Source organism: Cavia porcellus, unplaced genomic scaffold (genome assembly GCF_034190915.1).
Source record: "Cavia porcellus strain 051 isolate PalLab524CR breed Dunkin Hartley unplaced genomic scaffold, mCavPor4.1 scaffold_25, whole genome shotgun sequence".
Lineage (NCBI taxonomy): Eukaryota > Metazoa > Chordata > Mammalia > Rodentia > Caviidae > Cavia > Cavia porcellus.
The window spans coordinates 7038147-7061693 of record NW_026947508.1 but is presented as its reverse complement, the minus strand read 5'-3'; the positions used below and the strand labels follow the sequence as shown (position 1 = coordinate 7061693).

The 23547-nt window shown below is 57.2% G+C and overlaps 1 protein-coding gene across 1 annotated transcript; it reads right to left on the bottom strand.

Moving 5' to 3' along the window:
• Nucleotides 1–1559: 1559 nt before the first annotated feature.
• On the bottom strand, nt 1560–23204 carry Draxin (dorsal inhibitory axon guidance protein). The gene is made up of 7 exons (XM_063235522.1): nt 23115–23204; nt 13016–13436; nt 12076–12266; nt 10912–11023; nt 10506–10595; nt 9052–9141; nt 1560–5774 (listed from the first exon to the last, which is right to left on the bottom strand). Exons 2-7 carry the CDS (start codon nt 13425–13427, stop codon nt 5662–5664), a joined length of 1008 nt encoding a protein of 335 aa, XP_063091592.1. The 5' UTR covers nt 13428–13436; nt 23115–23204; the 3' UTR covers nt 1560–5661.
• Nucleotides 23205–23547: the final 343 nt, after the last annotated feature.

Below are 23547 nucleotides of genomic sequence, written 5' to 3'. Positions count from 1 at the left end.
AAGTAAACCCTGGTACCAAAACAAACAAACAAAAAACCCCAAACAAACAACACACACACACAAACCACAACAACAATCATAAATCACCCTGGCTGGCTCTACAGATTATACTCCTTAAATCCCACAATCCCGGGGCTGGGGATTTAGCTCAGCAGCATAAGCACCTGCCTTGCAAGCAGGCGGTCGTGAGTTCGATCCTTGGTACCGATAAAAATGAAAAAGACCAAAAAAAAAAAAAAAAAAAAAATCCCACAATCCCAAGAGCCAATTACTTACAATAAGTCACTTTACATATATACATCACACACACACTTGTACGTATATGTATACATATTATTTTCAGGTACATAAATAGAAATATCCTGTTGATTCTGATTCTCTGGAGAGCCCTAATTTCCCTGCCGCCTGCAGCCACTGGACCCTGGAGGGCTACAGCCAGGCCACCAGGACACAGCAAGATGTCCATGGCCTTGGATGTGACTGATCTTACTTTTTATCTCAGCACTGTGCTGACCTGTAAGAGAAGTGGGTTCAAATTGAGACCCCAAACATAGAGGGCTTAGAAGCCCAGCATTTTTTTTTTTTGGCACTGGGGATCGAACTCACAACCTCACGCTTGCTAAACAGGTGCTTATGCCACTGAGCTAAATCCCCAGCTCTCCAGCATATCTTTCTGAAGTCGATGACCTAGAGGTCAGAACAGGGGCAGGTACGCTGGGCTCTCTGGGCAGCTCCAGCCCAGTCCTTTTGTGTGTAAATAAAGTTTTATTGGCACATGGATGTCTGAGTTTGTGCTCACCCATGTTGTCTGGGAGCTGCTTCAGTGCTGCAGAGATAAAGCTGAGTGGCTGGGATAGAGAGGGTGAAACTCACATGGCCGGGAAGAAAGGGATCCCCTGGGCTTGCGTCCTCAGAACCTTGCCCAGCAGCTGCTGCTCAGGCTCCCTAGGGCCTGAGCAGGGAGGACAGTGCTCTGTAGGGACATCACATCCTAAGGAGGGGCAGGACACATGTGTGGTCACCCCAGCCCCAAGAGTATCTGGGCCAAGCCTCATAGGCCCTGGGCCACAGAGTGGGGCCGTACTGCCACTGAGATAAGCGACATCCTTCCTGGTGCCAAGCCGGGCCACCACCTGGTGTGGCTCACATACCTTCCCACGATGGCATCTGAGCATCTGAGCCTGCCAGGACCTGGCCTCTATGGCGGTGCTTTGTTCTTCCTGGTGCCGCTGAAGCTGGCGTCTGCTTTGTTCTGCTCTCACCCCTCCCCGGGGACAGGGGGAGCTGGGAATGAAGCTGCTAAGGCCACCGGTTGTGACCAGCTGCCCGGTCTCCTTGGGACCTCTGCCACCCCAGGGCTGCGAGAGATCCCCACCAGAGAGACCTGGCTCCAGGCCCCAGTCCAGGGAGGGACCCCGATCACCTTGTCTGCCCTCAAATGTGGTGTGTGAAAGAATGGAGGTGCTGGGGCGACAGCAGGCTTAGGGTCCCTTCCGGGCCCAGCAATGCTCAGTGCCAGCACAGACGAGCCATCTGGAGGAACAGGGCGCCCACTCGGCTTAGCAACCACGTTCTTTATTTACAGCTTGGAAGAACTCATGCAACTGTTGTCAAGTCGTAGGAACTACAAGAGCGTAGCACCCTCCTCCCGCTGCTCCCACACTTTAAGACACCCTAAGACTGAGGTCCTTGGGTCCAGGAGCCGGGGCAGGAAAATCAAAAGTACAAAGCCAGCCTGGGCAACTTGGTGAGCCCCTTTGTCAAAGTCATATTAAAACAAGGTTGGGGGTATAGCTTAGCATTCCCTGGGTTCAGTCTGCAGTACCACAAACAAAAGAGATGACCCAAAGCATCTGAATGTCCCCAACAGTCCAGCGTGCAGTTTCCCCTCTGTGTCCCAGACCTGTGACTGTCAGACTTTATCATGCATGACAACGGCCTGGAGCTTCAGGTATGGGGCGGGGCCCAGCGTCCTGCAACCTCCTCCAAGCTCCAGGCGCTGCTGCAGGGCCCAGCATCGCAGTGAGGAGGAAGGAGACAGCCTCTGGCGGCCAGAGACGGCTCAGCTGTGCTTTCCGCATCACGTCCCCTGCTCTGCCGTGGAGTCAGAACACGCACTTGTTCGCTGTGATACAGCCCTGACGTGGCAAACTGCCGATCTGGTCCCCAGGTGTGCGCGTACACACACGCACGCACGTGCACATGCACACACACATTCACTCACTGTTGCCTGTGAGTGTGGAGGTTACTGTGAGCCCCAGGCGGGAGGGAGCCTCCATATCTTGCTTCTCCGTCTGCCCACTCTCTCACTCAGCTGCCCTGCTGTCCGTTTCTAGCCTCGATCCTTGCCGTGTATGTTTATCGCCTCCAGCTGCAAAGTGGGCCTCAATCCAGGGAGCCTGGAATCCCTGCACCTCCTGCCTCAATACTGGGTGGGCTGGGGGGGTGAGCATCACCCTGCAGCCTCCTGGGTGGGGATCATGACTTTGGGATTTGATCCCGTGGCTCAAGTCACTCTTCTGGGGGTAAATAAGGGGGCATTTCCTCAGGTCATCCCTCAGGCTTTCTGCAGCAGACACAAAAGCCACCCTTGATATCACCAGACAAAGCACAGAAAGGAATTTGGAGGGTCTCTGGAAGCACCGCAAGGCTTCAGCTGGAGAAATACAGACATACAGGCCAGGCTCAGGTGACAGTCACAGCAGCTACTGGTTTCCTCTTGGGCCCTACGCAACTCTCCCCAGGGAAATTTTTCCACTCGTGAACCTGTTATTGCAAAGCCACTGGCTCTGGTGGTCCCACCTCAGGACCCAGAAGCCAGCACACTGCCAAGGCTGGCCCAAAGCCTCTGACCTACAGTCTAACCTCAATCTGCACTTTGGGGAGGGAGCCTGTGTGGCTCCAGCACAGAACACCCCCTGAAACCCATCTGGAATGATTCAGTAGCTTACATGGGAAGAGGGGGTACATTTGGTGCCAGACACTGCTCTAAACACCTCAAAAGAATGATGTATTTAGCCTTCACAACACACCTGCAAAACAAGTTATCATCCCCATTTTGCAGATGAAAAAAATCAAGGCACAGAGACCTTAAGGAAAGTCAGCAAGGTGGCGGGAGGTGGAATAAGTCTGCGCATGGCTGCACATTTAGCCAGCAGATGCGAGTTAGAGAAGCAGGAGGCCCAGACTGCAGCCCAGGACACCTGGGGTGTAGCTCAGCAGTATAGCACCTGCCTACCATGTGCCCTGAGTTCCATCCCCAGCACCGGAAAAGAAAATTCTACATTAAAACATAGCCTTCGTTCGCAGACCTCAGGTTTTTGAACATCCCAATGTTCAGCCAAGGCTGAGAATTAGAACAGCGTAAGCAACCATGGCCCGCGGGCAGCATCTGACCCCCTGCCTGTTTTTTGCAATCTATGAGCTAAGCTTTTTTTTTTCTTAAACATTTTTCAGTGGTTTTAAACATCAAAATATGATTCTGTGATCTCACAAGAAATTCAAATCTGTGACTCTGCGTGGCTTTTTGCTGGCACAGGGCCACACGGATTCTTTTCCACCTTGTCCACGGCTGCCTTGGGCTGTAGCAGAGCTGGGTAGCTTGGTAGAGACCCTGAGGTCTGCAAAGCCTACAGGGTTCATTTGCCTCTCATGGTACAGGCTTGGTGAGTTCCAGATTGGAGAAGCTGGCTCCCGTACCAGCGGAGGGAACTTAATTAGATGTAGAAGCCTCTTTAGAATGTCTCGGGGGGCGGATTCGAGCTGTGGAGTGGATTCTACTTTCCTGTGCCCACTCTGCGAAGGCAACGTGGAGATTGCCAGGGCCAAGAGAGGCGGGGAATTTCCAAGCACAGGGCCTTTTAGCCTTGTCCCAACCTCCTGTTTCCCTCGCTGACTTCCGCAGCAGCAAGGTGACCTCCCCCAAGACCTGCCGATGCTGATCTCCGCCAGCACCACCTTGTTCAACTCCCGCAGAGCCTGCAGTCTCCCGCTGGCCGCTCCACAGGGCACCCAGCGTGCAGGTCTGCTCTCACACACAAAACTGCTCACAGATCTGCTTTCCCACCAGCCGCCTTTGATCCCTTTCTGTTTTCCTGCCCTCCCTCTGCCCCCAAGATTCCCATGTCTATCAAACGCGGAGAGCCAGAGAAGAGCAAGCATATTTGATTGCTTCTAGATCTGCCTGCCTGCCTTGGTGCCTGACCCTGACCTTGACTGATTTCCCCAAAGCAGTAAACAGGGTTTGAGGCCTGGTTTGCCCTGGATAACAGCGGGTTCAGATACCAAGTGGGGGAATTTAAATGGCTCTTCGGAGGTGACGCCCTGGAACGGGATGTGCTGGGTAGACATCATGGGTCTGACTGTTGGGGTGTTTTAAGGCAGAGGTCCCCACTTCCCAATGGGGTCTGCTGCAGAATTGTGGGATGGGGTCTGGGGATCCTTCTTAGAGAGTGTGCATGCATCAGAACAACAGTGGCAGATTCTCTCAGGACAACTTGGAAGCACAGATCCCAGGGTGGGATAAGCAGGTCCACAGGAATTCAAGGAGCAAAGTTACTGTCTTCTCCAAACACTGTGTCTGAGAATACCAGCTACCACATGGTGGGGGGAACCAATCTCCCCAGATCTTTCCTTACTGAAAGCAGCTGTTTAATGAACATTAAAAAGAAAGAAAGAAAGCCAGGCATGGTAGGGCACACCTATAATCTCAGCGCTCGGGAGGCTGAGGCAGGAGAATCGTTGTGAGTTCAGAACCAGCCTAGGCTACAAGATGAGTTCAAGGGCAGCCAGAACTGCAGTGAGACTCTGTCTCAAAAAAATAAAAATAAAAATGCTAGGGATATAGCTCAGTGGTATAAGCCTCTGTCTGGCAAGTGCAAGGTCCTGAGTTTAATTCCCGGTTCAAAAAAAAAAGCACCAATGTCCAGGGGATGCCGAGAGCACAGTAAGAGGAAGAGTAACAACAAAGAATTGCATTTTTCTGGCCCAAAGCCTGGCGAAACTGGGCTAAATTCTCAGCTGTGGAAGGCAGGCACAAGGCCTTGGCCATCTGTGGCTGGCCCACGTTCAGCTCTCCCTGTCCACATTTTAGCGAGGCCCCAGGTGACTCTTACACAAGTTAAGGCGCGAGGATCCATCCGGGGTCCCAGGACAAAGTTGTAATTCAGGTGTGGCTCTATGTCCTTACCTGGAAAACGGTCATGGCTACCTGGAAAGGCTGTTGTGGGGATTCCTGGAGACGATGCGTGCCGCACGCTCCGCACCGCGCCTAGTACGTGGGGGTGTTCGGAGTCTCCTGCCCGGAGTTCCAGTTACTGTTCCACTCAGCAAACCCTGCTGATGGTTTGCAAACTGCTGCAGTGCTGCTGCCGGACGGAAGAGGGCACTCTCTGCACAACCGCTGTGCACGGCACGGAGGCTGCGCAGGTGTGCTGCGCAGGTGTGCGGTTAGGGCGCAGGTGCGGGGGCAGATGGCCCGTTCAGGTGCGCGGGTCCGGGTGCAGGAGCAGATGCGCCGCTTTTCAGTTCCCGGACAGGGGCAGCCCGTGCTCCCACTGCCCCCGCAGCCCGGTCCCTGCACTGCATCTCTCTCTCCTAGTCACACACATTATCTCCCAGCTTCTCAGCGCTGCCCGGGCTCAGTTTCCCCGCAGGTTGCCGCTAGACATTGATAAAGGACCCTTGGTCGCCGTTGGCCGTCTCGGGCTCCACGCAGCGTCCCTTTCTCCGCGTGACCCTGCGGTTCCGGTGGAATTTGGCATAGCAGCGCAGCCCTGGGTAGAGGGAGGCAAGGGCCGTCAAGGGGGTCAGTGTCCTCCCGTTTCCCCTCTCCAACCCCACACCGGGCTTCTCACCTTTTTCTTTTTTTAAAATCGCTCCCTCCCTATCTGCGCAGCGCCTGAATGAGTTTAAACAGCAGACTCACAGCTGGCGTGAGCTCAGTGCAAACACAAAATCTCCCATGCAGTGGACCTTCTGCCTTGGCAGAGCCCGAACCCTGCCGCCTGTCTGCTGCTTTGGCCTCTACTCTCTTTTTCACTGCCTCTGGCCATGCCCAGTCTTGCTGACCCCAGATCTCAAGCCACTGCTGCCTCAGGACCTTTGCCCATGTTGTCTTCCCAGCCAGAAATCCCTTCCCCACGTTCTTTGTGCAGGTGTTTCCTTCAGCATTCAGGTCTCAAACAGAGTACCCCTGAGCACCATAATTAAAGCCACGGTAGCCCTCCTGGCCCACCAGTGGCAGGGTGTTGGGCTTTTTCTGGTGTGTTCCCTGAGACACGGGGATAGACTTTTTTTTAATGAAGGCCACAGGTCGTATCTTCCTGATGGCTGAGGAAAGAGATGTCAGTGACCTGAGAAACCCCTGCTTTCCCTGTAGGAGGGACCCCTCTCTCCTTTAGGATGGGTTTTTGTCACCATCCATCGAGGAAGGGAAGCACAGAGATTTGTGCATAGGGACCTAGAATTGACACTGGGGCCACCGGGCACAGTGACACATGGGCGGAATGGGCCATCCATGTTGGGAGCCGCGGCCGAGCCCGGTCGCCTTACTTGGCGGACGTGAGGCCTGTAGGAAAGAGCAAAGCCTGAGCTAGATTACCCCTCCCATCGAGTGTGCTAAGATGGCGCTTGTCTCCTGCTTCCTGCTTGGTAAACAACCCGCCCTGTAAGATCTCCTGCTTCCTGCTTGGTAAACAACCCGCCCTGTAAGATCTCCTGCTTCACAACCCACCCTGTAAGATAGTCTGCCTAGCAACAACTGATGTTAGCCAATCAGCCCGCATCGCGCGCTTTGAACTGATTGGCCACTGTAACCCTATAAAAGTGAGTGCCTCTCCCGCCACGAAAAAAGAAGCAGAAGAAGCACGCAAGGAGCCGCGGAGAGCGGACCGGTAGAGGCTTCGGGACAGACTGTAGGGAGAAGCACGCAAGGAGCCGCGGGGAGCGGACCGGTAGAGGCTTCGGCCGGGAGGATTCCCGGGGCAGGCTGTACGGAGAAGGAAAATAAAAGAAAAGGTTGTCCACTGCCAGACTTTGTTGTGTGTCCTTCCTGCCGGCCGGGAGTGACACCGACACATCCACAGCAGGATGCTGAAGCCCCCAGATCCTCCAGAAACCCCTCCGGCTCCAGCCCTGCAGCCTGTGCAAAACCCTCTGGGGCTCCTCAGGGTCCTCGGAGCACCTGGCTAAACCCCTCAGCTGTGCCTTCCCCAGGGCTGTGAAACCCAAACCAAACACAAAACCCCTTGGGATGTCCAACTGCGTACCAAGACCTGAACAAGGCCCGTGGGGTCCTGTGTGATGCTCCCCTGTGCTACCTGCCCTGGGGCCACAGCATTCCTGCCCGGCTTTTCCTGGCCAAGGCCACTGCCCTGTACTTGGCTCCAGCCTGGAGCACTGCCCCCAGCCACAGACAGCTGCTCCAGCTCCAGGAAACTGCCCGGTGGCTGTCCTACAGCCTGAGCACTCCCAGGGACACTGTCCCTGCACTTCTCATCAGCGGCACGCTGGCGTGTCCCCCTGCACACCGGAGCTGCCAGTCTTCACCTTGGCCTCCTCATGCCCTGTTCTGACCACGCCTGACACCTGTGCATCCATCTATCCTTCCTCTCCTCCCCGCTCACTGTCTTCCTTCCCTCCTGCTGGGGCTGAATCCAGGCCTTTCACACTGAGCTACACCCCCAGCCCTTCTCACAGGGTCTGAGTGTTAATTTGGAGACAGGGTCCTGATGACTAAGTCACTAAGTTGCACCGGCTGGACTCAAATTTGCAACCCTCCCGCCTCAGCCTGCTAGAGCGCTGAGATCACAGGTGTGTACCATCATGCCTGGCTCAGTAAGAATTTTTTTCAGTAAGTACTTTCTAACTGACTAGAGGTGGGCGAGTGATCAGACCCTGATGGATGTAGGGCTCCCCAAGAGCAGATGAGGAAAACAGGGCTCAGATGTATCTTGGGCTCTTGGGGTGCTCAGCTCATTCTCCCACTCTGGGAGGGGAGGGGAACATGGGTTGGACACTGGATGGCATCTGAGTAATTATTGTTCAATTCTGGCATTTGGTTTTTCAAGGACACTTATCTTTCAGAAACATATGCTGAAACAGCTGTTCTGAAATCTTACTAGAATGTGTGGAGTGCGTAGGGGAGAGAAGGCACCTTCTGGCTGACGGTTGGCCCATTAGTGGGCTCCGTGACGGGGCACAGGGATGAAGTACACCATTGTGACCACTTTCGTATGCATTTGGAATTTTTCAGAATACAGCATTGGCGCTGGACATGGTAGCACACACTTGTAATACCAGCACTTGGGAGGCTTTTTCTGGTGTCCTGGGAGGCAGGACAATTGATGCAAGTTTGAAGCCAGCCTGAACTACATAGTGAAACCCTGTCTTAAAAAAAAACAACTAACTAACTAAATAAAAACCTTTCTTTGTGCAGGGGGGTCATTATAAGCACCCACCAGGGTTGAGTTTGAAGATTCCTGGGGAGAAGGTGCCTGGCACCCCTGGGTCTGTGTGTACAAGTGTGGAGGACTGGCAGTGCCCAGCAGGTCCTCCCCTGGCCCCGAGCTGTGAAACCCAGCCCACCCTTATCCTCAGCCGGCCGCACTTGGGCACCTCCGGGGTGGATTCCACTAAGCGCCAGCCTCTCCAAGGGGTTTTGTTTACAGAGATCTGTGCCTGTGCCCTCCCCGCCCCCTCTGCCTGATCCTGGCGGATCATGCAGCCAGTTTGTATTCCGAGAGGCGAGGGAAGCAAATCTGGGAAAGGGTGCCAGGAATCAAGACTGAGCCAATTCACAGATGGGAGGGCCCCGAGCACAGCTAATCCTACTGTTGTCTTTAGCTCCCAAGTGCTTCTCCCACTCTGGGCTTTTTCTATCCACCCTCTGCCAGGAGAGGGTCTCACTACATTGCTAAATCGCCCAGGCTGGGCTCACACTTGGGATCTTACTGCCTCAGCCTTCCAGACTGCTGGGATTACAGGCATACCACTGCACCTGGCTTGCAGAACCAGCTCTGCAGAGTGGGGAGCCTCCTCCCCGAGACCCACCTTCAACACACATGCAGTCATCAAAGCATTTGTTGTTGAGGCCGCGGTTGTGGGGTACGCAGAGATGTCCCCGCAGGTCGCAGCAGGTCCCTGCAGACACAGCCAGTGCACGCAGCAGTCAGCCAAGCTGAGCGGCCCTTCCCACTGCCCAGCACACAGTCCCTCAGGACAGGAAATCCATCATCCTGGTGGCAGCCCGGCTGAGCAGGGGGCCATATGCTGCTCAAGACTCTCAGCTAGGACCACCATGGATGTCACAGCTGAGCTCCCGGGGCAATGCTAGGGACCCCAGCTGCCCTAGACAGGAAACTGATGGATTATGGGAAGAGAGGGCAGTGTGGGGTCACCTCCTGGTGACAGCGGCCAGAACAGGTGGGGCCCCAGGTGTGGAGCTGGGAGGGGCCTTGGGGACCTGTGACACCAGCGCCCTCTTTTGACAGATGAGGACACTGATGCCCAGCTGGCCCTAGGGTGTGGCTCTGCCCACCCTCAGGGTTACCCAGTGGGCTTCAACGGGAGCTGTCTTGTGCTCCGGGTGTACACCATGGTTTGGGGACGGAAGCAGCACAGTGTGGGTCCTGGGGCCAGGTGGGGGGCCAGGTCTTGGCCACCTCCGCCCCACCTGGGCCTCCCAGAGCAGCCTGTGTTCTGGGCGCTGACCCGTGGCCCATCCGACGTCTATCGGAAGGATCTCTGTTCACCCTGCTCCTTGCCTTTGACCTTTCCAGGTTTCTCCCCAACCCCAAGGTGAGCAAAACTCTTGCACTACTGGGGCCTTCACACTGAGCTGCACCCCCAAGTCCTTTTGTTATTTTTCATTTCAAGGCAGGGTCTCACTGCGTCACTAAACTGCCCAGCCCAGGGGGAATTTGTGACTGTCCTGCCTCGGCCTCCCAGAATGCTGGTATCATAGGCATGGGATCTCTTGCTTTTCTAAGCCACCTCAGGGTCTGCTTCCAGAGGCCCATCTGGCCCAGCGAGGGACAGTAGTTTAGGGCATTAGCCGGGCACAGGCCTCCCATGAGGCTGTCTTGGTGGAGGAGGCAGCTGCAGTGTGCAAAGACGCTGCCCAAAGCGTCCCTGGAATGACACTCAGCTTCTCTGGGGCCTGAATGCCTCACGTGTGACTGCACTGCTCAAAAGGCTGGTCACTGCTGGTGCCATAGTCTACTGTCCACTGTCTTGGGGAGCTGGGCGTGGTGGTCCATGCTTGTCATCCCAGGACTTTGGGAGGCTGAGGCAGAAGGGTCTCAAATTCAAACCCAGCCCGGGCAGTTTAGCAGTTTAGTGAGATCTTATCTCAAAATAAAAAATAGAGAGGGCTGGGGGTGGAGCTCAGTGCAATTTGATCCTCAGTACAGGAAGGAGGAAAAGATCACGGTGACCTGTCCCAAGCCTGGGAAGCCCTGTCCTTCTCATCGCTGGTCCCGGTGCTTTGGGTGTAAGGTAGGTACCTGCCATGCAGTCTTGGTGATGGTCGCAGGGCTCCCCTTCGGTTGGCGATGTCTCATTGCCACCGCTGGAGAACGGGCCCCCGTGTTTCTCTGGGGACAGGAAATCTGGCATCAGAGGCTGAGGCCCACCCCGGCGGAGCCATGAAACACACGGACCTGGATGTCATAGTGGGGCTGGGACAAGACGCTCCGCCTCTCCCTGCCTCAGCTTCTCCTCTCTAAGTGGCGCAGCAGGGGCACAGACTCACGGATCTTTCCCCTGGGTGCTGATACACCGGAAGTGCCCGGTACTGTGAGCATCAGTTGCGGTTTAAACCAAGCCCCTCCCAGCATCCACCCAGGGAACGTGCAGGTCACACAGGACCCAGAAGAGTTGGGGGGACAGTGGGTAGGGCTGGCTGCACACCTTTCTTCTTCGCAGAGGGCCAGACCTCAGGTTTTAAGTCCTCATAGTCAGTCCAATCAAACAGGGCCATGTCCAGCGTGGGCATCACGTCCCCATCGGACCTCGGTGGCACCTGCAGAAGAGAGCAGAGGGGACCAGGAATGTGGGGTCACATGCAGCCACCCACACTCCGTGCACTCCTGGGATCCAACTACAGCTTTTAGGCCACTGGACCTAGATACAAAGGCTGCTGTCCAGGAGAAAGTGGCCTGTGGTCACATGGGGACAGCTGAGAAAGTAGGGGACAGCTCAGCATGCAGGTCATCGCCCTCACAGCTTTGAAGAAAGGGACAGAGAATTGTCCCAGTAACTGTACAAGCCATGTCTCTGTGACCCAGAACTAAACAGTTAGTGTTTTGATCTCCATTCTGGATCTTTGCAAAAAGAGAGAAATGAGAAAGAAAGCAGGTGTGATGGAACGTCACCACCCAGGCCCTGAGGAGCGTGGGGAGGGCTCGATCCCAGTTCCCCAGGCTCTACCGTGGTGTTGGAAACAAGGAAACCATTGAAAGGGATCAATAGTAATCTATGGTATATGTACAAGAAAAAATAAAGTCATAATTTTTATCAGCACAGTAGGGCCCCCAATCACAGTTCTGCTTTCTGCACTCCAAAAATATTGTGTGAGGCTTAGTCGTGCACAGCTGTCATCCTAGCACTTGGGAGGCTGAGGCAGGAGGATTGCTGTGAGTTTGAAGCCAGGCTGGGTGCTACAGTGAATTCAAGGTCAGCCTGAACTACCTAGGGAGAACCTGTCTGAAAAAAAAAAAGAAAGGCCGGAGGTTTAGCTCAGCGGTGTAAGTGCCTGCTTGGCAAATGTGAAGTCATGAGTTCAATCCCTGGCACCAGAAACAAAAAACAAAAAAACTCGCCTAGGTGTGTGCACAGGAAACCCGGGGTTCAGTGCTATCTCCAGTTGCAAGTGTCCACCGGAGCCCCAGGGGCGTCTCCCCCAGATAATGGGGGTCACTGTAGATCTTTCTTTGCCTCTTTCTGAGTCCTGCACTGCCTTGGGAGCCAGCCTTTGTATCTAGGTCCAGTGGCCTCCACCCACTCCCCCTAGTCATGGTACCAAGAGGGGCTTGCACGACCCTCCCAGCCCTGGGGCTGCACTGGGCCCATTACCTGGGGCTGTAAAGAGGTGACAGGCAGGACCAGGGACTCCTCCGTGGCAGGCGCTGCCTCCAAGGCGGTGAGGAAGAGCAGGCCGGGGGCCAGGCTGGTAGAGGACTCCTCCATGGTAGCGTCCAGCATCAGGTCCTCCGAGGGCTCTGCCTTCTTCATCAGGGAGCTGGGGCCTCGGACCAGCGCCCGGCCTGAGACGGGATGGGGAGGGGACGCTGAGCTTGGCCTTCTGCCACCCGGTGAGAGCACCCAGCACAACCCAGTCTTTTTGCTGCAAAGCCAGGGACGGTAGGGACCCGGTGACAAGCCCTGGGTTCAGCTGGCATCCTTGCTGCCTCTCTGGGAGCTGGAAATGGGGAGTTCAGCATGGTAGGAGGCGGTGTCTCCATATATTGCTGGAAGACACCCAAAGACTCCCCCAGAAACAGCACTCTGTGTGGGTTGGGTGGCAACTCATAGCAGCTGGTGAGATTGACCCTGGAAGGCTACCTGGAGGAGGTGAGGCCAGAGCGGGGAGCAGGAAGAGGCTGAGGGTCACTGCTGGCCACCACACCCAGCTCAGAGCCTACTTAAGCCCCTCGCTCTGCTGATTCACAGTGGACTGAACAATGTGCTTAGAGGTCACAGGACCGTGCTGAGCTCTCTACTGGGGATTCACAGCACGCGGACTCGGGTCAGACGGCAGGTAGAACTTCCCAACTGGGGTGACCAAGGCATAGGTCTGAACTTCTATGGTCACAGAGCCCTTGCTCTCCCAGCCTGCCGCATCCCAGCATCTCATCCTCTTCTCGATGGCTTACCAGACCCCTCTGACTTTAGTGAGACCCCCTTCCACCCCTCGGGTGCTCATGCCTCTGGCAGCGTCCCAGGGACCCCAAGTCACCCTGGGCCTCCCCTCCTGCCCTGGGATCCTCCCGTGCCCCACCCCCACCCTCGCTACCTCTGTACGGCTTCGCTCTGTCCCTGCGCCTCTTGTGCTCGCGGCCGCGTCTCCTCGCCCTCTCCCACCCCGGGGACCGGTACTGCTTCTCCGGGTAGGGCAGCGCCAGCCCCAGGAGCAGGTCCTCGTCCTGCAGGCCCGCAGGTTTCTGCTCTGGTAGTCGGGAGGCCGGCCTAGTGGGGGTGGCCACAGCCCTGGGCAAGCCTGCACCCCGCTCCTTCTTGCCCAGGGCCCGCCGGCGGTGGTGGCTGGCTTGCGGCGTCCACAGCGAGGCGCCTGGGGCGTCGATGTGGTTCTCAGGCGGGGATCGGAGAGAAGATCCAGGTGCGAAGGAGCCCCCCAGGCTCAGCTCCAGGAGCGCCAGGAGGACGAGCAGCCGCACGGGGGCGCTGCGGAGCGCGGGCTTGGCCATGGGTCCTTCCTGCAAAAGAGGCAGCGCTGAGCTGGGACCCCAAAGCCTTCGTATCCAGCGTGCGAGGTCACGCTCGGTTTTCACCAGCAGGGCTGGGGGTGTTATGTGGCAACACTATCAAAACTGGGGGATGGTGCTGCATGCTTAGAATCCTGGAACACTGGAGGCTGAGGCAGGAGGATGCCTGTGAGTTCCAGGCCAGCCTGAATTACCTACATAGAGAGACTGTCTCCAAAAGCAGAACAAGCCAGGGATATAGCTCCAAGCATGAGGTCCTGAGTTCAATTCCCGGTACCAAAAACAAACAAAACGGGATGATATGGGCGTACCATGCCTGCCACCCCAACTACCGTAGGCTGAGATAGGAGGATCACAAGTTTAAGGGGCAATTTAGTCACACGTTGTCTCAAAATAAAAACAGAAAAGGGGGTGGGGGGGTGGCTCAGTGGTAGAACACCCCAGTGGTCCACTCCCAGTTCTGCAAAAACTAAACAAAACCTCCCAAACCCGGGGTGCTGTCGGCCTCCTCCAGGGAGAGGCCAAGGTGCTGCTATCACCTCGCATGGCCTGGACCAGCACCAGAGGGCCCCAGACAGACTGCAGGGCTGCGCGCAGGGCCCTGGCTGACACCGTGGAGGCCCTGTCCAGGTCTGGAGTCGCTCTGTAGGAAGCCGTCACCGTGGTGGGGCACGTGTTCCCCATGCTCCCCGGGTACTGTGAGAGCCTCGGGTGGATTCAGTGCTCTCCTCTGTGCCCTGAAATGGCTCCTGTCATTTCCCCTGTCCCCAAAGGCCAGAGAGGAAGTCACACCTCGTGTAAGTGGCCTGTGTGTCACTCATCCCTGTGTGTCCAGGGACAGCAGCCTCGCTCCCACTCCCCCACCACGCACAGCTGAGGCTCTGGTGCTGTCCCTCCTGCTGGCCCTGAGGGCTTCGGGGATGGCTTTGTAGACTCAGCCCTGACCCCCGATGGGAGTCTCTTGGGGACTCCATGCGTCCTGACCTAAGTGACCTGAGCTGGGTGGAGCTGGGTCTGTGGGATGCTGGGGGCGCTCTCCACCAGGCCAGGCCGCTGACTGCAGTTTTATGGCCTCCCCAGGAGCCCTCTGGCCTGGAAGAGGCTCTTCCGCCACCGGTTCTGGGCGATTTGTGACCAGATCATTGTCCAGACCTGAAAAATGCTGCCCAGCCTGCGACAATTCCCTGACTCCCAGCATCCCCGCTCCCCTGCATCCAGCTCAGTCCTGGAGGCCCCTCACCACCCCGCTGAGTCTCTGGAAACGGGAGAGACCGGAAGACAGTGACCCCTGCCATCTCTGTGCTCTCCTTAGACCCTGGGCCTTGGCCTAGCTGAAGACTGACAGATGAACCTGGGGAGTGGGTGGGACTCTGCTCCGGCCCTGTGACCTGCCCTGGGACCCCAAAGTCCTGGCTCAGAGGCTCCCAAGTACTTCCCTAATGAGAGCCCCAGGCTGAGCTCCCGGCAGCCCCTGGGGCGCTGAAAGCCTGTCAGCCCGCACTGCCATTGTCCTGCTGGGGGGACCCATGGCAGCTCTGGGACCACTCTCCGGGCAGGGCTGGGCCAAGTCTGTGCTGCAGGGACGCTGGTGACAGCTTGGGAGAAGCCACAGGACGCCCCATTCACAGGAATCTGCCCTCCTCGTGGAGGTGGGGGGAAAGGAATGTGGCTGGACCCCCCCGAAAGGGTCAGGTGGGCGGGTGGATAAAGCGGGGTGGGGACGCTGCCACCTCTGTGCAGCTGTGCACAGTGCCGACACACTGCTCAGACCTCACACACAGGAGGCTGGCCCCGCGCTGCCCACCAGGTCCGCCGACCATGACTTTTCCTGCTCAGAACTCACCACGGCTCCTTACTCCCTTCCCACTGAGCCATGGACTCCTTTTTACATTCAAGACCTCTTATTTTATTTTATTTTTGTCTTTTTCCTTTTTATCGGTACCAGGGATCGAACCCACGACTGCCTGCTTGCAAGGCAGGTGCTTATGCCACTGAGCTAAACCTCCAACCCCTCAAGACCTCTTATAATGTGACCCCAACCTGGCTTTGCAGCTCTAATTTGTGCTTTCTCCTTTCAGAGCCAACCAACTGTCCCCTGCGTCCCAAACAGGCGCATCTTCCCTGTCTCTGCTGTCACTCAGGCTTTTCCCTCTGCCCAGAAAAACCTCCCCTTCCCTTCCCACGCTCTGCAAGTCCTGCACAAATGTTCCCCCCTCTGGGAAGTCTTGCTCAGTCCCCAACTGGTATGAATCCTGCCTTGGGACTCCCACAATGGCCCTGTCCTGCCAGCTCTGGAGGACTCTGGGTGGCATTTAGGGGAGGGGCTATGGGCACTGCAGTCCTGGCTCTGTGTCTGGGGACACCAGGGCTGCGCCAGCCTGGCACTGGTGTGGTGCGCAGGATGAGGGTGACTCGCCAGGGTGGGAACAGGGATCAGGAAGACTACAGGGCTCCCAGGCTCCCAGCTGTGGGATTTTCACGCCCGTCTTGGCACAGCCCAGCTGCCAATATGCCAGCCTGGCAAACAGCCACTTGGGAAACGCAGCCCGCTGCAGAAGCAATGCCAAAGGTCCCGGGTGATGACAGGTTGCCATCCCCCAGTCACTCTGAAAGCCAGTTGGAGCCGAGTCACAAAGCCCCAGGTCCCCAGACGAGAAGAGGCAGCAGGTGTGCCCGGTCCGCCCACCTCCCACCTGGCGCTGGCTCCAGAGCTGCAGCGTTGTGGGCCTGGTCCCGTCCTTCCCATGGGACGGGGACAGTAGCCAGCCCGAGTCACCCTGGATGAGAGATGTTAAGAGGCGCCACTCTCTAGCGACAGGCTTCTCACCACTCAGGATGGTGAATTACCAGAAAACAAAACAAAATGAAACAACGCTAATCCCAATCCGGATTAAACACAGGATCAAACTCCTGCTTAGCTACTCCTGTCAAGTGCTCACCTCCCTGGCTAGGACCCACCCCAAACACTTTTCTTTTCTTTGAGATTGGATCTTGCTATATAACCCAGACTGGCCTCAAACTCATGACAACCCTCCTGCCTCAGCCTCCTGAGCGCTGGAACCACAGGTGTGCACCACCACGCCTGGCTTCCCACATTTTCAAAATCAGGAAATTGAAGCTCTCGCAGGCCAAGCCACAGATCCAAGGTGACGCCACTCTAGGCCTAGGTTCTCCTGGCCCAGGTTGTGCGGGGGACACAGCCCTTGGAACACTGCCAATGTCACCTCTGTCCCTCCATCAGCAGGAACGGGCATCTTTGTCTTGGTCCTGTGTGTGTGGCACTGGAGGTTGAACTCAGGGTCTTCACACCAAACTCCACCCCAGGCCTTTTTTAAAATTCGCATTTTGAGACAGGGCCTTGCTAAGTGGCTCCATTGCCCTCTGCTGGGCTCCAAATTGTGACCTTTCTGCTTCAGCCTCCCAGAATGCTAGGATCACAGGCCTGAGACATCACAAGCATTGGCTGCATCTCTGTCCTGGAGTGCAGTCAGGACCCAGGTGCGGGAGCCAGGCAGTGGCGGCTGGGCAGAGGAGGCTGAGGAGGAGGGCGAGGGGTCCCCACACTGAGGCGAATTGCAGAGGGCGCTGTCCCCACCGAGAACTGGGTGCGCCAAGGCCCGGGATCAAGCCAGGGTGGCCTCGGATTCCTGAGCCCCGCCCCCAGCCGGCCTGCACTGGGGCCTCACCTGCCTGGCACACAGCTACGGAGGAGGCCACCCGGGTCTCCCCCCCTCCCCCCCAGCTCCGGGAGCGTCATTCCCGCCGCCTCGCCCGCCAATCACCCACTTGCTGCCTGGCGGCTGCCCTGGAGATGCAGGGGACGCTGGGCCAGGGCCCGGGACTGTGGTGCTCAGTCTGGGCAGGGAGCCAGCCCAGCCCACTCTGAGACCAGGCCCAGCTGCACCCTCCCTGACTCCAAGCTCCTGCTCATGGGACAGGGACAAATCCGAGCCCCCTTACTTGGCAGGGATGTTCTGGGGATGCTGAAGTTTGAGTCTAACTCACCTTTAAAAAACATACTTTAATACACACACGCACTATATATATATTAGGAGCCAGGTGAAGGCTCGCCTGTAATCCCAGCACTGGCAGGCTGAGGCAGGAGGATCATCCCAAGTTCCAGGCAGCCTGGACTACATAGTGAGACCCTGTCCAAACAAAGCAACAACAAAGCAAAACAAAACAAAACAACACATTTTACTCCGTAATTCAGGTTGCCCTTGAACTCAGGATGGCCTTCCTGTCTCGGCCTCCTGAGTGCTGGGATTACAGGCACGCGCAGCTTCTGCAAAACAAACACATTTTCTAATATGTACATTAAACTACTTTGAAAAAAATAGTAAAGAACAACCCAAACTCGGGGGATGTGGTGGAGCTCCCCTATAACCCCAGCCTAGGCAATTTAGTGATTTAGTGACTCCTTATCTTAAAAAATAAACAAAGGAGTGGGGAGGTAGCTCATGGAGAAGGCCCCGGGTTACTCCCTAGTCCTCAAGAAACAAACTCAACTGTGTCCTCCAAGCACTTTTTGTTTGATTTTTTGAGACAGTGTCTCACTATGTAGTCCAACCTAGCCTTGAACTCACAGCAAACTTCCTGCCTCGGCCTTCTGAATGCTGGGATCACAGGTGTGCACCACCAAGCCTGAAGGTTTTTTTGAGACAATGTCTCTTGCTGAGACTTGTGTTGAACTTGGGATCCTCCCGCCTCAGCCTCTTGAGTAGCTGGGTTTATAGGCGTGCATCATTGTGCATGACTTCTTCCTGCATCATTGTGCATGACTTCTTCCATTATAACGGTGGCTTCCCCTGCCTCACCGACGTGTTCGTACAACCACTTCCTGGCCCCTCCAGGACTTCCTGGACAAGAATACACCCAAAGCCTGGCGTGGCTCAGTGCATGTGAGTGTAACCAACGCCCACCATGTCAGTGCACAATCCCCCTCGCTGATGTAGTGAGCACCTTCTGTGAAGGGAGGCACGGCACTGGGGGCACAGCACCTTCGTGGCCAGGTGGAGAGACTTCCTCTGATGAGTGCGGCTCTAACGTCACCTCGGCATAAATGAGAGACCACTGTAACTCAGGAAAGGAATTAAGGGTGGTGGCACGGTGTACACTGCTCATAAAGTGCTGTTTTTATTGGTTTTTACCCACTGTTGGACTGTGGGTTAGATTTCATTTGGGAAAAGATTCACACTGCTCAAAAATGCTTTTTTAGAACTGGGTTTGGTGATGCATGCCTATAATCCCAGCATTCCAGGAGGCTGAGGCAGAAGGATCATTGAGAGTTCGAGACCAGCCTGGGCTGCAAAGTGAGCCCAAGGCCAGCTTGAACTGTATAGGGAGACCCTGTCTCAAAAAAAAAAAAAAAAAAAAAAGACACAAATAAATAAGTAAATAAAACAAACAGATGTCAGCTGGGCATGGCGACACATGCCAGTGATCTCAGCATTAGGGAGGCAGAGGCAGGAGGATCATTGCCAGTTTGAGGCAAGCCTAGACTCCATCGTGAATTCAAGGCCAGTCTGAACTACGTAGTGAGACCCTGCCTCAAAAAACCAAAACAAAAAAATCCACCAAAAACTCTAAAAAAACACACAGATGTCACCCAGACCCATTAAGCTGAACCACTGGTGAGCCCCAAAGACCTGTGTGACTGGAACAAAGTCTCTTCAGCTCCTGAGCCTCGGTTTCCTCTCTTGTAAAGCGCCGCAGTGTGAGGAGAAGGGCAGGCAGGGTGTGTGTATGGGTGAGGGGACTCGGTGGCCACTGCTCTTCTGGGCAGGGGAAGCGGGGCAGTGAGGGGCGGGAAGGGCTGGGTGGGGTTCCGGGCGGCGCTCCTGTCTGGTGTGCAGGCCCAGGTGGCCGCGTCCTCTGTCCTCAGCAGGGTGATCGATGGGGGCAGGACAGCCTAGGCCAGGGAGGGGACATTGCCTTGGCGAACGAAGGGGGTCTGGCTTCCCTGCAGGGCTTCCCCATCTGCTTTTACTGTCCCAACAGCAGCCTTGGGACCCCTCCCCCAAGACCTCTCACCTCAGCAGGGGTAGGGATGTCGGGGGCCCCCCAGAGCCCCAGGAGACCTGCCTGGGGGAATCTATGGGGCTCTGCACCGGTAGGGCTCCCTCATTTCCTGCTGGACCACGGGTCCCTGGGGGCCTCTTGTCCCAAGTGACTTGAGTGGTGGTCGCTGGGGCAGCCCCCACCCCCACCCCCAAACTTCACTCTCTGGAGGTCTGAACAATGTCGGCAGTTGGTCAGGTGAGTCAGTCTTCAAAAACAAAATGCTGGGGCTGGGGATTTAGCTCAGCGGCATAAGCGCCTGCCTTACAAGCAGGCAGTCGTGAGTTGGATCTCTGGTACCGATAAAAATGAAAAAGACCAAAAGTGGTGTGGAAGGGCACCTGGATCCAGCCAAGCCGGGTGGGGATCCTGCCCCCAGCACTTAATAGCTGTGAGACCTTGGGAATGTTGATTAACCTCTCTGGGCTCTAGTTCCACAGAGGAGCAATGAATATTTTTACCTGAGCCTCATTTGTTAGGTGTCTTGTATTCTAAACCCAGAGCTGAGCTCTAATTCTGTTCCTTTATACAAGTTGTTTAGACTATTCTGAGCCTTTTCTGTTTTTACAGAAATGTAAGAATCAAAATGTTAATCTCTATGAAAAAGGATGTTGGTAGTTGGATAAGGGATTGTGTTTTCTTTTCGTTTTTTTTTTAAATCGGTACCGGGGGTCGAACTCACGACTGCCTGCTTGCAAGGCAGGTGCTTATGCTGCTGAGCTAAATCTCCAGCCCCAAGGGATTGTGTTTTCTGATCTTTATTCTTTTCTTCCATTTGTTTTTGGTTTTATTTTGTCTCATTTTTCATTTCTCAAGGAAAGATAATGAGGAATTTTCATCATTTTCTTCTTTGCTAACAGATGTATTTGGTGTTAAAATTAGAAACCTAGAGCTGTAAATGCATTGTTTAATTTAATAATTTTCAGATAGCAACAATGGCTGCATAGAGGTTTCAGGACAAAACTGTGAGGGGCTAATCCAAGCCACAGTAGAGGAAGCTGTAGAACTGGGATTCGAACCCACAACCACCGATCTCATGTGACTTTGACCACTGCTCATGCTACCAGTTCCGCTGCTGCAGGTGACACATGCTGGGACCTAACTCACAGCCTGGCACGGAGAAAGAGCCAAGGATCCCGGGTCCTGCAGTCAGCCCACCCCTCACCCCATCAAGAATGTGTACCAGGCGTCCAATGCCAGGTCACAGTGTTGAGGCTTGAGGACCTGGGTGTCAAGGCTGCTGTTGGGAAGCACCCGGCAACCTTCCCAGGAGGACCCCCCGCCCAGCGCCCCAGGAAAAGAAGCAGCGAGGGAATGGGGCAGTAGAGGCCGGTCTCGACCCAGTGACCCGCCTGTCAGGACAGGGATGCGCCCAGCCTGCCTGCAGGGCCTGGAGTGAGCCCCTGGTCTTCCCAGGCTTGGCGGTCTGAGAGGCTGGTGAGCACGCCTGCTCCATCAAGCTCCCGGCCCACACCGGGGCAGGACTGCCGCCAACTCTGTCTGCCGGCTGCCTGGCCAACACTACCCAGTGGACCCCAGGGGAAAGCTGGGGCTTGCAGTCCTCCATTGATTCCTGTGCTCAGGATCAAGAAGGCCACTTAGGCTAAGGCTGTGCAGAGCACCTTACAGGGCCACAGGATAAGGAGACCCAGCCCCCACCCCCGGGAAGCGCAGCAGCTCCCCAAAATGAATCCTGGGACCACGCTGCGAGATCCAGAGGAACAGTGGGAGGGGACAGTGCCTGGGCTGGCGAGAAAGGGAAGCTTAGATGCATCAGAGACTAGGAGAGGCCTCACACAGAGGGCCGGAGCCCTAGTAAAAGCTCAGAGGAAGTTGGGGCAGGGAGGGGCAGATGACCCGCCCTAGGATGCAGATGGGGTTCCAGGGCAGGCAGGATGCTGGGGTCTCTAGTTAGTGCAGCGGCCACAGAGAGCCATGAGGAGCCCAGCTGGGCAGGGAAAAGGGGGCGGGGAGGAGGGCAGCATGGAAGGTGTGGCCAAGCTCCTGGGGTTCAGAGGTGCTGCAGGGCTGGCTTTCTGCAGGCCATGTGGCCCGGGAATGAGGGGGAAAGGCCTGGGTGGGATGTGTGTAGCGGGGGGAGGTCCCCAGCTGCACGCCTGCCTCTCTAAAAAGAAACGCTCCATTGCCAGCCCCGGCGGTGGCTGAAACAAAAACTCAGCTGCCGGGGGCAGCCTGGCACCTGCCAGCTCTGAGGCTTCCCTCCTCCTCTTCCTGAGCTGCTCTCAATTGGGCCACTTACCCCACATCCCCGCCAGCCTCCTGGGGTGGGGTGTCACCTGTCCTGAAGACACCCATGAGGGTCAGGACATCTGAGTAAGGCAGGGCCAGGATGGGCAGACACACAATGTTGGGGGGGACACGGAAGTGCTGGTGAGCCAGCACCCTCAGAAAGGTTTAGAATCGGGGGGGGTGAGTACTGGGGCACCTCAGGAGGGACAGCCAGCTCCAGTGACACCGATGAGCCTCACTGACCTCATTGGGCAAGCGGGCACCCTGCTCCCCCGGTTCTTCAACTGTTGATTTTACAAGGAGCAAAGAGGAACCCGAGAAAGGCCTGGGAGTGTGGCTGCCCGGAAGGGCGGCAGGAGGAGGGGAGAGGCGGTGAGGAAGGGAGGCGGCAAGGTTGGTGGTTCAGAATTTGGGGCGGTGGTCCTGGAGCCGCATCCTTGCCCCACCCAAGGATGCAGACTCTTCCTCCTCCGCTGTCACCAAGGCGCACCCGACTGGCTTTTCTGCTATTTCCCCGCGCATCCCTATAGATTGGTCCTATTGTCCCTGTTTTAGGACGGGGACACTGAGGCTCGGAGACATGCATTCCTTTGTCCAAGAGGCCCAGTGCGCCTGATCCTCGGGGGATGCTACCGACCGGGTCCACACAGCCGGCACGAGGCCAGGCTGGAGCTTGACCGCGGGGAGACGGCGGCGCGCAAGGGCGACCAGGAGAGGGAAGTGGAGGCCCGGGAGCAGCCCTCGGAGGTCGGCGAGGGAGACTTGGCGGGAAGCCGGGCGCCCTCTGGTCTCACACCTGGCTTCTCGCTCCAGTCTCCGGTGCTCCGATGGGGAAGCCGGCGATGAGGACCGAGCCCGGAGGAAAGAGCCCAGCGCCGTCGGGGAGGGAGGACGCGGGGCGCACTCGGTGCTCCCCAAACATACCTGGCGGCCTCGGAGAGGGCCGGGTGCGTTCCCGCCAGCGAGGCCCGGGGGTCAGGGGGGCTGGAGCCTTGTTCCAACAGCGGCAGACGGGGGTCTCGGTCTGAGACCACCCAGAGATTGAGAGACAAAGAGACACCGGGTCCCCAGGGGAGGAGGCTGGTGGCGAGGGGGCGCGGGCCCGAGAGCGGGGGCTGCGAGGGCGCGGAGGCCGGGGTCGGAGGATGGAAAGTGGGCGTCCAGGGGGACGGAGCCCGAAGGCGAGGGGACACGCGGCCAGGAGCGGCGACGGCAGGCGGCTGGAGGTCGGACGCACGGACGGAGGGGTCTGAGGACGGACGGCAAAGCGGCGCCCTCACCTCCAGCACCCGCCCGGGTGCCCGGGTGGCCACCTCTGTCCGGCGGCCAGGTGAGCGCGGGCGGCCGGGGCGAGCTTACCTGTGCGGCCGGCGGGGTCCGAGGGCGCGGGCCGAGCGGCGGAGCCCGGACGGCGCGGAGAGGCGCGCGGGCGGCGGGAGGATGCGCGCGGGCGGCGCGGGGCTGGGAGGAAGAGGCGGGCGCGGGGGCGGGCGAGGGGAGGGGCGGGGAGGGGCGCCGGCCGCGGGCGCACTGTCCCCGCCGGGGGGCTGCCCTGGCCGGGCCGGGCCCCGCGCGCTCCCGGCCAGCGCGCCCTCGCCAGCCGCGCTCTGCGCTCGGGGCCGGTTCCCCAGAGGCCCAGCCGCCGCCGCCGCGAGGGCGCGGGGCAGACAAAGGAGCCAGACAAAGGCGGGCGCAGCCCAGCGGCCGTGCGGGCCCCGGCGAGGCGGGTCCGCTCTTCCCGGTGCGTAAGCGGTGCCTCGGTAGGGCCCCGGGGCGCGCGGGACGGGAGGGG

Coding starts and splice junctions, on each gene's coding strand:
- Draxin (XM_063235522.1), bottom strand. CDS start 13,427: ATGGCCAAGCCCGCGCTCCGCAGCGCCCCCGTGCGGCTGCTCGTCCTC. Junction 12,267..13,015: donor CAGAGCGAAGCCGTACAGAG/GTAGCGAGGGTG, acceptor ATCCCGTCTCAG/GCCGGGCGCTGGTCCGAGGC. Junction 11,024..12,075: donor TCACCTCTTTACAGCCCCAG/GTAATGGGCCCA, acceptor TCTCTTCTGCAG/GTGCCACCGAGGTCCGATGG.